This window comes from Molossus molossus, unplaced genomic scaffold, assembly GCF_014108415.1.
Source record: "Molossus molossus isolate mMolMol1 unplaced genomic scaffold, mMolMol1.p scaffold_m16_p_1, whole genome shotgun sequence".
NCBI lineage: Eukaryota > Metazoa > Chordata > Mammalia > Chiroptera > Molossidae > Molossus > Molossus molossus.
Window position 1 is genome coordinate 213,453,911 of NW_023425344.1, and position 14,264 is coordinate 213,468,174.

Sequence of the window (14,264 nt, forward strand, 5' to 3'; positions counted from 1 at the left end):
TTCATTAAATAACCTTTTCAGTAAGTGGAGCATATTTTTTATATCTTTTTATATTTTTATTGCCTTAGGTGCAGAGTGATTTGGAAGCAAAGGTCAATTCTGTTACAGAATTACTCAATAAGTTACAGGAGACTGATAAACAGTTACAACGTGTTACAGAGCAGCAAACAAGCATTCAGAATAAACATGAGACACTACATTGTCATGCTCATGAAAAGCAAATGAATGTGTTTATGGAGCAGCACATTAGGCATCTTGAAAAACTACAACAACAACAAATAGATATTCAGGTATCTATAACAAAGCCTGCACACCATGGTGTTTTATCACTCGGATCTCTAAGCTAACATTTGTTGATTATTGCAGTAGCTCATTAGGTTGTAAGAGTTTTAGTTCTTAAATAATGATTGATTGTTCATCATTCTTCCCCTCTATGTGGAGAACTCTGCACGTTCTAGTTCAAATGTCACTAGTTCTGTAAGACCTTTCCTTCTAGTTGGCTTCTCCTTTTGTGGTATTTCTGTTCATACCATTTTTAAAGTGCTCACATCACATTGGAATTATTTGTTACGTCAGTGTTTCTTAGCATGGGAATGTGCATCAGAATCACTGTACTTCTCAGAGATTCTGAGACAGCAGGTCTGAGATGGGGTCTGGGAATCAAAAGCTCTCATCATTCTGATATGCATACCTGGGTGAGAATATTCATATTGCTTCTGCAATTAATTAAAAGAATGAACATTGTTTAGTGTCTTTTGAATATGAGGCACTGAGCTATTATAGAAAGAAATTATTCTCACAAGAAGCTCATAGTATAATTTCTTATTTATTGTGGAATTTCCAGGTCCCAGGTTAGTACCCAGCATTCAGGTACTCAGTATACTTTTTTTTTCCCCTTTTGAATGAGTAAATGATGAGCATTATAAATGCATTAGTTTTAGTTTATTTTTCTCTAATTAATGTACAACTTTAAAACTTAAAAAATTAAAATATAACATTCAGAAGGATATACAAAAGTAAGTTTATTATAGCTTGATATATTATCACAAATATACTATAATTTTTAAGATTTCTTAATAGAGTTTGTATTGAACTTTCATATGGTTGAACATTGTATTTTCATTGGAATGATTATGGGCATACAAAGAAACGTTTTAGTAAGTAATCTATGCACAATTGAAATTTAGTGTGCCCCATGTTATCTAATGAGAGGCTACGATGGGTCTTTAAGAGTTCTCTTTTTAGTCTGTAAATAACTGTACCATGAACCTTGATTTTCTTTTTTAACCTAGAAAGTATTTTATTATTTTGTTCAGGATAAAATGAGATGACATTTGAAAAGCACATTGTTTTCTTAAAGAGAGAGTCCTACTTGTCCTATTTGTCCTATGTGTTTCTGCCCTTCATCCATCCTTCCATTTATAAACCCATAATTTATTGACTTTCTGATTTTGGAAGAATGGAATCTTTGCTAATTCAGATGTTTTATTTATAAGCTTATAATTACAGAGAAAGCTGAGGTTCAGTGACATACTAGGTACATTAGTAGTTCAATAAATGCTTAATGAAATAAAATTTATTGAGTCTCTCTCATCTGCTTTATGTAGTCAGATCTCTACACATTGATAAGAATTCTGTAAGGCTATGAATATTTTCAGATTTTTCTTTACTTGATCTAAAACTCTTTTGAAATTAGTTTAATTAGGTAAGATATTTATACATTTCAGTATTTTAATTTACAGTGCTGAAAACAGTTACCACTATAGTTTTCACATATGTAAATGCATATATTATTACTGCTACTAAATATGACTACCATTTAAGTGCTTACTAGTAATGGTTTTTAATTCTTTACTTCAAATAAAATCATCCATAATATAAAAGAGGAGATGTTTTGGTTTTAAATTATTTGGTTGAAGTAGAGGTCCCTGTTTTCTGGTCATCTCCAAGCCTGTTTCAGTGTTCCCTGAGTCATTTCTGAATTAGAAAGGTAGAAACAGGTTTAGAATGGTTAAAACAATCAAAGCCAAGCCGCAGAGCCGGGCTGAATCCAGGCCTCTGATACTATATCCTTCTTCTAGTGGCATTGCTGCTACAGTTGCTTGTCATGTATATATTTTCATTGTTTATTAAGTCTAATGAATTGTTTTAAGTTCTCTAATAAATTTCAATGTATTTTGTCATCTAACTCTTTCAAATGGTATTTGAAATTAATAAAATAATTTTCTTCTAGACTCATTTCATTAGTGCTGCACTCAAGACTAGTTTTCAGCCTGTTACTGTGCCTCCTCCTAGAGCAGTGGAAAACTGTTCTGTGAAACCAGACCATCCTAATCTTGGTAGCAGTAATCTACCTTCACGTAATGCATTTGGTTCTAAACAAGGTAAAAATATGTCATTCCCTATGAATTAAAAATGTCAGCTATAAATTTTCTTTGTGGTACATTATTGGGTTATAGAAGATTAAGTCTTTGTTTTATAAAATTAGTTCTTTTTTGTAGGTCAAGTGATTTTTTTTAGGTCATTTAGAAACTTGATCATGTCCTACTTTATGGTTTTAATTAATAACCTACATATATTGTCAGAAGAACTTATAAATTTAGAAAAGTTTTACTTTTCTAATATCAAACATGCTTAAAATAAATTCTCCAGTTCTCTGACAAATTACTTACTGTTTTTCTTGACTCTGTCAGGAGAGAAACCACCTGAGTATAATTATGAATAGATTATAAGTATTTTCAAAGACTTAGTAATGCAAATCTCTCTACCTTAATAAGATTTTTTAAATCTCTGTTTATAATAACAGAGAAATACATAGCTTATTTATAGTAAACCATTGGAATTTAAAATCAATGAATGAATGTATTCCAAATTATTGATATTTGAATACTGAATTAATGAAAATCAAGGGCACGTTGGCCAGTTTGGCTCAGCGGTTAGAGTGTCGGCCTATGGACCAAAGGGTCCGGGGTTCAGTTCTGGCCAAGGGCACATACCTCAGTTGCGGTTCGTCCCTGGCACCAGTTAGGGTCATGAGGGGGGCAACCAGTTGATGTTTCTCTCTCACATTGATGTTTCTCTCTCTCTCCCACTATTTGAAGATAAATGGAAAAATATCCTTGGGTGAGGATTTAAAAAAAAAAAGAAAAGAAAATCAAGGGCTATTCCTTTAATGATACACAGATTCATGTAGTACAATTTCCCCAACATTTTATTTGTTAGAACATTGTTGTATTATAGACATATTAAAGATTCCTTATAGTTTTACAACAAATGACTGGTCTTTACAAAACTGTTGTGAAGTGATAAGAGTCAATTTTTAAGTTGGGAAGGGAGGAAGGTAAGAAACAGAAAGGTTATGACTTGCTTGGTCAAGGTCGTCTGGCTCGAGAATAAGAGTGTTCGAGCTACTGGCAGAACTCAGGTTTCAGTATGACCCACCCATGTGCTTTCGTAGAAGTAGACACTTGTTTCATACTCAGTTCTGGAAAATTTCTTGCTCATAGTTTTGTTTTTCCAGGCTTGAGTTTTAAAGGAAAAAGATGTTTGTTTTATTGATAGTATACTGAATTGTGTGTGTATTTTAGTGACAGTAACAAATTTTTAAAAATGAGTAAAATAAAAATTAAACTATTTTTCTATGCATACATCATTTTGATGTCCTTGTAATTGCAGCATAAATACAATTTAATTTTTTTTTAAATCCTCACTTGAGGATACTTTTCTATTTATCTTCAGATAGAGTGGAAAGGAGGGAGAGAGAGAAACACTGATGTGAGAGAGGCCGCCTCCCACACAACCTGACTAGGGCTGGGGACAAATTGCAACCGAGGTACATGCCCTTGACCAGAATCAAACCCGAGACTCATTGGTTAGGACCGACGCTCTAACCGCTGAGCCAAACCAGCCAGGGCCATAAATATAAGTTTATACTACTTCTTTACTAGCATACCAAAAGTATTTCCCATGTTTACATAATTATTTTCATAATATTAATTTTTGATGACTGAAGGAGAGTCTGTTGAGTGCTCAGTACTTCCTATACTTAGTGCCAGATGGTATTACCAATTTTTTGTTGCCAAGAGCAGTGTCTGGCTATGCCATTTTCACCACAGCTTAAATAGCACTGAATATTATCATATTGATTTTTTTCTTATTTATTAGCTATAAACATACAAATGCTTGTGGTCTGCATTTCTTTTGATTTCTAGTGAGGATGAAGTTATTTCTATATACTTGTTAATAATTTGCATATACTTTATAATTTTGGTTTTATTTTTAAAATATGGTTAAGAGTAACCCTCTACAATTTAAAGTTTTGAAAAAGTAAGTTAACTTTATTTACTTTTAAGTGTCTTCAAGAGAAGTTGAAGATACAGGTTTTGATAAACAGAAATCTCCTTTGGAGACGCCAGCACCTCGAAAGTTTGCTCCTATACCTGTTTCAAAGGATGATAAAATATCAAAAAGGGAAAATCCTGTGGAAGAAAAAGAAAATATGGAGATAGCAGGTCATACAGGTAATAAAGCAATTATTATTAGCATCCACTACTTTTATTAGACCTATATCATATTAGGAACAGATTTCCACACTCAATATTTATAATTTTCTAATGAGCCTCATAGTAACTAAAGTGGGTTCTCTGTTTTGAGTATTTTTTTCTTAAATGATAAAGGGCAAATCAAGCTTCTTTAGAGTCTTTGTAGAAGGAGTTGGAGATATACACTTATGATTATATTTTGATTGTCTTCTACAGGTTATTAACCTTTAATAAACACATTTTGCTTTAAATTTTTTTTTCTTCTTTGATTTTAGAGAGAAGGGAAAGGAGAGGGAAAGACAGATAGAAACATCTGTCTAAAAAATCAATAGCGAGAACATTGATTGGCCACCTCCTGCATGCCCCCCACTGGGGATTTGGCCCACAACCTGGGCGTGTGCCCTGACCTGGAATTGAACCATCTAATCTCAATAGAGTTTGCTTTTAGTTGTTATTTGTTTGGTTTTTTATCCTCATCCGAGGACATTTTTGCATTCATCTTCAGATAGAACAGGAGGGAGAGAGGGAAGAAGAGAGAGAGAGAAACATCAATGTGAGAGAGACACATTGAGTGGTTGCCACCCACACAACCCCAAACAGGGCTGGGGACAAACTGCAACCGAGGTACGTGCCCTTAGCGGAAACCGAACCCGGGCCTCTCTGGTCTGCGGGCCAACGCTCTAACCGCTGAGCCAAACTGGCCAGGGCAACAGATTTTACTTTTAATAAATAAAAAATAATGCTCTGCTGCTCATCTTAGAGAATGTTTTCTATTGTTTTTAGGTGTGAATTTCAATAATAAAACTCAGAAAAATTTAACATTTGTTACTATGTTCAGTTGGAAAAGTGCTCATATGTTAACTTTTATAAATTACCTGAAATAATTAAGACCCTTAAATATAGTCCTTCTAATAAAAGTAAGTGAAAATGTTAAGTATAAGCTTATATTCTTGGAATTATTTAAATGTACTTAAGCCTGTCTTGGACACATTTAAGGAGTTTTAAGGAATTTGAAAAATAAAATCTTTAAAAAAACCAACCTCACCAAAAAAAGGTTGTAATGTAGTCTCATTAAAGATGAAGCTAGTCCAGCTGGTGTGGCTCAGTGGTTGAGCGTTGACCCATGCACCAAGAAGTCACCAGTTCGATTCCCGGTCAGGGCACATGCCCAGGTTGTGGGCCCGATACCTAGTGTGGGGCATGCAGGAGGCAGCCAATCAGTGTTCTCTCTCTTCAGTGTTTCTCTCTCTAAAAAAATCAATAAAGGGGAAAAAAAGGAGGATGAGGCTAGCCCAGTCATTGTGGCTCAGAGAATTAAGCATGGTCCCATGGACTGAGAGGTCCTGGTTCAATTCCCGATCAGGACACATGCCCTGGTTGTGGGCTCAGTTCCCAGTAGGTGGTGGGCAGGAGGCAGCCGATTGATGTTTCTCTCTCATATTGATCAGGTTCGATTCCAGCCCTGGTTGGGGTCATGTGGGAAGGAACCAATTGATGTGTTTATTTAACATCAGTGTTTCTCTCTCCCTCGCTGCCTCCCATTCTGTCTAAAAATCAATGGAAAAATATCCTTGGGTGAGGATTAAAAAAAAGATGAGGCTAAAGAGAAGATTCAATGAATAGTTGCTATGAAGAAAAACTTCTCTTTCAAACCTTTTTTTTGTAATGGAAATAAAATCAGGCCTAAAGTTTTACCCATATAGTTTGCATGAATTATAAAATTTAGTTTTAGTTGATGAGTGTATTTATAGCCTACATTGTACAGTGAATTGAATTGATCACCATCATAAGAAGCTAAGTTAATATAAATATATGTGAGATATTATATAAAAGATGAATGAAGTGGTACTTGAAAAATGATACTATTCTCTTATTGTAGGAACTATAAGACTATTGGAACAAATTTTGAATAATCAAGATACTTTTACAAGAATAAGTGAATCTTCAGACAAAACCTCACTAACTAGGTCTAAAGTAGGATGGAATCCTGAGAAGAAAGACAGGTAAAAATAAGAGATTGGAATAAAAGCTAGATTGAAAAGAGCTTTGTTCATATTTCTAAAATTTCTTCAGTGATTTTAATACATTTTTAACATTGCTTTTAAAAATTATCTTAGACTTAGTTGCTACTTTCTACTGCTAATGTATCTCCCTCCTTTTCTTAATATAGTTGCAAAATGAATATGTCTAAATTTTCTAAAAATGCAGATTGTTAATTTTTAATGACTGCATATTATTTATTTCTGATTTCTGATAAAATGCTATCTGAGGTTTGCTTAAAAAATGATCCAATGCAGTCCTGGCCGGTTTGGCTCCGCGGTTGGAGTGTTAGCCTGCGGACCAGAGAGTCCAGGGTTCGGTTCCCACTAGGGGCACGTACCAAAAAAAAAAAGTAATAATAATCCAATGCAATGTAGAGGAAACTGGGTTGGAAGTATAAATAAAATGAGGACAGCCATGAATTAATGATTACTATAGTTAAATAAGGGTATCTATGGAAGTCATTATAATCTTCTTTCTACTTTTGTATATGTTTGAAGTTCTACTTAAAAATTATTTTTTAAATCAAGTAAATCTAGGCCATGATAATTTTATTTACCTTGAATGTCATGAAAACTATAGTAATAAAAACTCAATGAGCCACATTCTGAATAATTTCATGTGGAGACATTATATTTTAGTTCATTTACATTTAATGTAATTACCAATGAAGTAAGTTTATGTTTGCTATGTTGCTGTATGTTTTCTATAAGTCTTAGGTGTTTTTTTTTTTTTTTATCCTCATCCGAGGATATTTTTCCATTTTTTGTACAGATAGAGTGGGAGGGAGAGAGAGAGAGAAACATCGATGTGAAGGGACACATCGAGTGGCTGCCACCCGCATGACCAACCAGGGCCGGGGACAAACTGCAACCGTAGTACATGCCCTTAGCGGGAACCGAAGCCGGGTCTCTCCGGACCGCAGGGCGACGCTCTAACCGCTGAACCAAACTGGCCAGGGCCTTAGGTGTTTTTTTATTTCACTTTTCCTACATAATGGCTTCTTTTGTATTAAATAAGTATTTTCTGGTATAACATTTTAATTCCCTTGTTTCTTTTACTATATCTTTTGAGTTATTTTCTTAGTGATTGCCATAGGGTTTACAGTTAACCCTGTAATTAAAACAATCTAGTTAGGATTAATACCAATTCAATAGGATTGAAAAATTTTGCTCTAACATAGCTTTATCCCCTCTCCCTTTTTTTCTGCTATTGTCATACAAATTGCATCTTTATACGTTATAAGCCTTTTCATACAGCTTGATAATTATTGCTTTATGTAATTGTCTCTTAAATCAGATAGGAGAAGAAAAAGGTGATAAACAAAAATACATTTTATACATAATAAAATCTTTTTTTATACATAATAAAAATACATGTTATACATAATAAAAAATATTAACCTTTATCAGTATTCTCTATTTCTTTATGTGGATTTGAGTTAGTGTCTAGTGTCTTATTCCACTCTGAGTGACTTTCTTTAGTATTTCATGTAGGATAGATTTGCTGGTGGATGAATTCTCTCAGTTTGTTTATCTGGAAATGTCTTAAATTCTTCTTTTTTTTTTTAATCCTTTTTAACTTTTGAAGGATAGGTTTGCTGGATATAGAATTTTTGATTGACTTTCTTTTTCTTTCAGCACTTTGACTATGTCATCTCACTGCCTTCTGGACCCTATGGTTTCTGATGAGATATAAACTGTTAATCTTATTGAGGAATCTTTGTATATGATGAGTCATTTTTCTCAACTGCTTTCAAGATTCTCCCTTTGTTTTGACAGTTTGACAATGGTGTGTCTAAGTATAGATCTCTGAGTTCATTGTACTCGGAGTTTGTTGAGCCTTGTGGATGAATAGATTAATATTCACTAAATTTGGGAACTTTTTGGCCATTATTTACTTATATAATTAAATGGTTCACATGATCTTTCTCTTCTCTCCAAAGACTGTGTTTTATGTTGGTGTGATTGTTGATATCCACAGGTCTCTGAGGCTATTAATTTTTTAAAATTATTTTTTCTCTTTGTTTTTAAGACTGGAGAATCTAAGTTAACCTATCTTTAAGTTCACTGATTCTTCTGTCAACTCAAATATATTTAGTCTGTCTAGTGAATTTTACATTTCAGTTATTGTATTTTTCAACTCCAGAATTTATATATATTTTTAATAGTTCTATCTTTATTGCTATTCTCTATTTGTTGAGACTGAATTCTTATACTTTTCTTTAATTTTTTTTTTTTTATCCTTACCCGAGGACATCTTTTCATTTATCTTCAGATAGAGTGGGAGGGAGAGAAGTGGGAAGAGAGAGAAAGAAACATCAATGTGAGAGAGACACACTGACTGGTTGCCACCCACATGTCCCCAACAGGGGCTGGGGACAAACTGCAACTGAGATACGTGCCCTTAGTGGGAACCGAACCCTGGACTCTCTGGTCCACAGGCCGACGCTCTAACTGCTGAGCCAAACAGGCCAGGGCTTTTCTTCAATTTTTGAACATAATACTTTAGTAATAGTTAATTTATACTCTTTAGTCCAATATTAGGCATTTCTCAAGAACAATTTCTATTGACTATCCTTTTTCCTGTGTCTGAGCTTATTCAACTTTTCTGTTTCTTTGTGTGTATCAAAACTTTTCGTTGAAAATTGGACATTTAAAATAATATAATGTGGCAAATCTGGAAATTAGGTTCTTCCATCCTTCTCCCCCAGGGTTTCTTGTTGTTTTGATGCTTTTTCTTAGAGTAATTCTGAACAGTCTGTATTCTTTGTCATGTGCAACAAGTCTCTATTTGGTTAGCTAAATTCTGATAATGACTGAAAAGAGATTTCCTTAACTACCTTGAATGATTAAGTCTCTGTCTCTTTGACCTGTGAGGGGTATGTGTGTATGGGTGTGTTGGGCACATATTTAGTGCTTCAGCAGTGTATAAGTCTGTTAGCTTTAACTTCCTGCTTGCACAGAGTCTCAGTTCAGCCAGACATGAGAGGTGAATCCCTTTTCAGGTCTTTCTTGGGCATGCACATATAGCCCTGTATGTGCACATGACCTTCTTGATCCCTGTAATTTGTTGGAACTTTTCAAATCTACACAATGGACATGTCATTCCTCAGATTTTCAGTTTATGGAAAATCTGATATGGCCATCTCAGGCAGCTAAGATGTTAAACAGTTGCCACTGTTTTTGAAAAATGACCTGGAGATAGGATTTCTCCCTGAGCTAGCTCTGAGTCAAGTCAAATAAAGAGAAACCCTATGAATGGGACTTTCCGAGGAGCTCCAGATCTGTTCTTCCCTTTTTAGTGGTTGTGAGGTTGTTGGTTTTCAAGGCTATTACAGAGCTAGGGAAAGGGCAGTAGGAATAGGGCAAGTTAGAAATGCTACAAATCTTCCTGTTCTTACTGAGAATCAGCCATTTTCTTGATTAATGTTTCTCGTGTTTTACAAGCCTTTGTTTAATTTCCAGAGTTCTGAAAAAGCTGTTTTTGACCATTTTTGCTAGTGTTCTCTTCGCTCTTAAGCAGAAAGGGATTTTTAGAGGTTACTCAAACATTCTGAGAGTGTTTCTGCATGTTATCTTCTTCATAGTTAAGCCCTTTTCTGCTCTTTTCCTGTTATGCCTAAACCAGTCTGGTCTGAGTAGTTTTGTCTCTCATGATATTCTGTGTTATATATATTTAATCATATAATTGATTAACTTTACAGTTTTAATAAGATACCATTTAGAATTCATATAACTAAGAATCTGTCAAAGATATATGTAATCAAATGTTTTCTGGATTTATGACAATTTAGAAAACTTTATTTTGAATCTGTTACAGCACTGATGCTCTATTCTCTCTAAGATTTCCTTCCTGTGAAGAACTAGGAACAGCTAAAGTGACTGTGCAGAAGTCCGATAATGTTCTTCATGATCTTGGCCAAAAGAGGAGAGAAACAAATGGCATATTCCAGGTAAAGTAGCAACAAAATATTAAAATTGATGATTAGTAAGGATACAATTTGTGAAGAAATAGAAAAGTTATTAAGTCAGAAAGCAAGAATAAAGATGGAGATAAAACACTGGTGTCAACCCAGTCTGTTCTCATCACAAAATGTTCTGGAAGTCCTCACTAAGTAATTTCTACTTCCTGTTCCTTGGCTAGGATGGAGTCACAGTGGCCCTCTCTAGCATTACAGCTTCTATTGGAGAGGAAGGAAGTGGGAGAGAAAACTGTGGATGGGCCCTTGTTTATCCATTTCACAATGTGTGCCATGCCTACCTAGAGCCAACTTTCTCTTATGTTGTTTTAGCTTTTTTTTTACCAGATATATTATTTTTTAAAATATGTTTTTATTGATTTTTTAGAAAGAGAGGACGTGAGAGAGATAGAAACATTCACGTGAGAGAGAAACATTGATCAGTTGCCTCCTACACACCCCTATTGGGGATCGAGCCTGCAACCCAGGATGTGCCCTGACCAGGAATTGAACCAGGACCTCTCGGTCCATGGGTCGATGCTCAGTTCACTAAGTCACACAGCCGGGCTCCAGATACAGTTTTTTTTTTTTTTGGTGTTTTTTTTTTATCCTCACCTGAGGATATTTTTGCATTTATTTTCAGATACAGCGGGAGAGAGAAAGGAAAGATGAGAGAGAGAGAAACATCGACGAGAGAGAGACAAGTCGATTGGTTGCCACCCACAGGACCCCAGGGATGAACTGCGACCGAGGTACGTGCTCTTAGCAGGAATCAAACCCAGGACTCCTTAGTTCGCGAGACGACACTCTAACCACTGAGCAACCGCCCAGGGCCAGATATAGATTTTATTGGCCACTGGACAGCCTACCACCACTGTGGACTTCTCAGCTGTATTTCACATAACATTCACATTAGTACTTCTAAATGGAAAGAAACCTTAATTGCCAAGTATTCTTTTATAGCTCTTAAATTTGACAAATTAACACTTAGAATATATTGGCATAGTATATGGCCCCAACTATAGTAATAGCTCTTGTTTGGATTAGAATAATTAATATAGTCTGATGGTTTAGCATAGACCCATGCACCAAGAGGTCACCAGTTCGATTCCCAGTCAGGACACATGCCCAGGTTGTGGGCCTGATCCCCAGTAAGGAGCGTGCAGGAGGTGGCCAGTCGATGTTCTCTCTCATCGATGTTTCTCTCTCTCTCGCCTCACTTTCTCTATCTCTGAAAATCATTAAAGGAAAGAAAAAATTATTATGTTTTACATGGTGACATTTTTGCCTTTTTTTCTTTTAAGACCAACGAATCTCTGATTATGTCAAAGCTTGGTGATCTTCCACAGAATTCCATTAAGCTTCAGACAACCAGTACGAAATCCATATTGAAAGAAGCTGAGAAGATTTTGAGAGGAGTACAAAACAATAAAAAACTACTTGAAGAAAACCTGGAAGCTATTGTCCGTGCAAAAGATGGAACTTCCATGTATTCATTTATCAACGCTCTATCTAGCGACAGGTAAGACAGGATGTTAGTATCCCAAGGTTATTTATGCAACCACCAGTTTACAGCCTTTCTTAAAATTTTTTCTAAGCACTTCATTTTATGTAATGTGTTTTAATGTTTCGAAAAGGTTCTTTATTACTTTTGATGACACAGACTTACGATGGAGTTGAATTTGGATCTATACATGTTACTATTTTACAAATGTGACTTTTCCCTTTAATTTTGTTTCTCTCTTTGGTACATATCTTCTGGGATCTACATATGCTTTATAGACATCCTTCTAACATTTGATAGAAACTAATAATACTTCTTTTTTTCTGTTTGGATAAAGGATGTTGGGCTATACAGTAGATTGAAAACTATATAAGAGATCTAATCCAGGTCCTGGTCTCAAGACATTAAATGCTAATTTAAGAAAATTCTTTATTCTTTTATGTAGAGAGATGTCAGAGAAGATTCGGATCAAAAAGACAGTGGATGAGTGGATTAAAACTATTTCTGCAGAAATTCAGGTAGATTTTGTAAAAAATAGAATTAATTTTTCTCAGGAGATAACATTGTTTCCAATTTATAAGTATTAAACTCATTATTCTTAAAATATCCCTTATATACAAGTCCACTTATAATTCTTAGTTTCACTCTGTCACTGTATTTATTTAGTAATAAGATTCATTTTACTTAATAAGTGCTTTATCTCATAAATTATACAGGGTAGAGCAAAAGTAGGTTTACAATTGTGAGTATGCAAAACACAGAGTTTATTCTTTTTTTTTTATTCCTCACCCGAGGATATTTTTCATTTATCATTAGATAGAGTGGGAGGGAGGGTGAAGAAGAGAGAAACATCAAGGTGATAGAGACACATCAACTAGTCGTCTCCCTCATGACTCAACCAGGGCTGGGGACTAACTGCAGCTGAGGTACATGCCCTTGACTGAAATCGAACCCATGACTCATTAGTCCATGGGCCGCTGCTCTAACTGCTGAGTCAAACTGGCCAGGGTCAAAGTTTATTCTTGTATTATTATTTAATTATTGTAGTATTTTTCCATATGAACAACTGTAAACCTGCTTTTGTTTCACCCTGTATTATAGTTTTATCTGGCGAATTGTTGTATAATAACTAGAATATTAGTATTTGAAAGAAAATCTCGCAAAAGCATTTAGAAAATAAAGAAGTAGACTTAAAAAAATGTTTCAAGACAACAGATTTAGAAGCAGTGGCTTACCAAAGTTATTTAAAAGGAAAATGGCCCACAAGATTTCTAAGGTTACTGAGTTTACAAAAGTCAGTTCCAGATGGAAAAACTGCCACTTTTTCACATCCACAGAGTGTGTTTAGACATTAGCAACATTAGCACTGCAAAAATTTAGGTGAGCTTTTGTTTTTTTAATTAAATTTGTTGGGGCATCATTGGTTAATAAAATTATATAGATTTCAAATATACAATTCTGTAATACATCATTTGTATATTGCATTGTATGTTTACCACCTGAGGTCAAGTCTAGGAGAGTTATTTTTATTAGGGGGTCAGTAATTGAAAGAACATTCTTAAAATGTTATATATTTGAAGGAACAGAACTAGACAGGGTAGCCCTATGCTTTTTATCTTGGGGCACAAAGTGTTTTATTCCTGACTGTAAGGTGTGTGTATATGCTTACTCACAGTGGCAGCAAAATGAAGAGTCAGTTCAGTTTCCACAGAGATAAATATTGAAATATATTTGTATACTTTGTTGTTTAAGATTATATATTTCTAATGTAGTTGTAAAGAATTCATAGCTACTGCCCTGACTGGTTTTGTTCAGTGGTTAGAGCATCAGCACACAGTCCAGAGAGACCTGGGTTCGGTTCCCGCGAAGGGCACGTACCTTGGTTGCGGTTTGTCCCCTGCCCTTTTGGGGTCGTGTGGGTGGCAGCCACTTGGTGTGTCTCTCTCACGTCAATGTTTCTCTCTCTTTGTCCCTCTTTTCCTTCCTGCTCTATCTGAAGATAAATGCAAAAATGTCCTTGGGTGAGAATTAAAAAAAAATAAAGAATTCATAGCTACTATATGATGCACCAGAAAAAAGCAGAACTAAGAGTCAGAAGACTTGGAGATCAGCTGTGGCTCTGCAGACAACGAGCAATATGTTACCCTGTTACTGTGGGTTCCATGCAAAATATTTGCTTAAACCTTCAAGCAACTCTGATTTATAAATATTTATTTTA

At 35.0% G+C, this 14,264-nt stretch overlaps 1 protein-coding gene across 3 annotated transcripts in view; it reads left to right on the top strand.

The window, feature by feature from the left end:
* Window positions 1-14,264, top strand: part of KIAA0586 (KIAA0586 ortholog) — a 123,279-nt gene that overhangs the window by 14,581 nt on the left and 94,434 nt on the right. For 2 of the 3 annotated variants that reach the window (XM_036257196.1, XM_036257203.1), the window contains exons 6-12: window positions 69-290; window positions 2,234-2,384; window positions 4,353-4,520; window positions 6,421-6,544; window positions 10,428-10,536; window positions 11,847-12,064; window positions 12,492-12,564. In XM_036257196.1, coding sequence (XP_036113089.1) covers window positions 69-290; window positions 2,234-2,384; window positions 4,353-4,520; window positions 6,421-6,544; window positions 10,428-10,536; window positions 11,847-12,064; window positions 12,492-12,564 — 1,065 coding nt within the window. Of the gene's footprint in view, window positions 1-68; window positions 291-2,233; window positions 2,385-4,352; window positions 4,521-6,420; window positions 6,545-10,403; window positions 10,537-11,846; window positions 12,065-12,491; window positions 12,565-14,264 lie in introns of all 3 variants that reach the window. The other variant, XM_036257189.1, reaches the window with a different exon arrangement.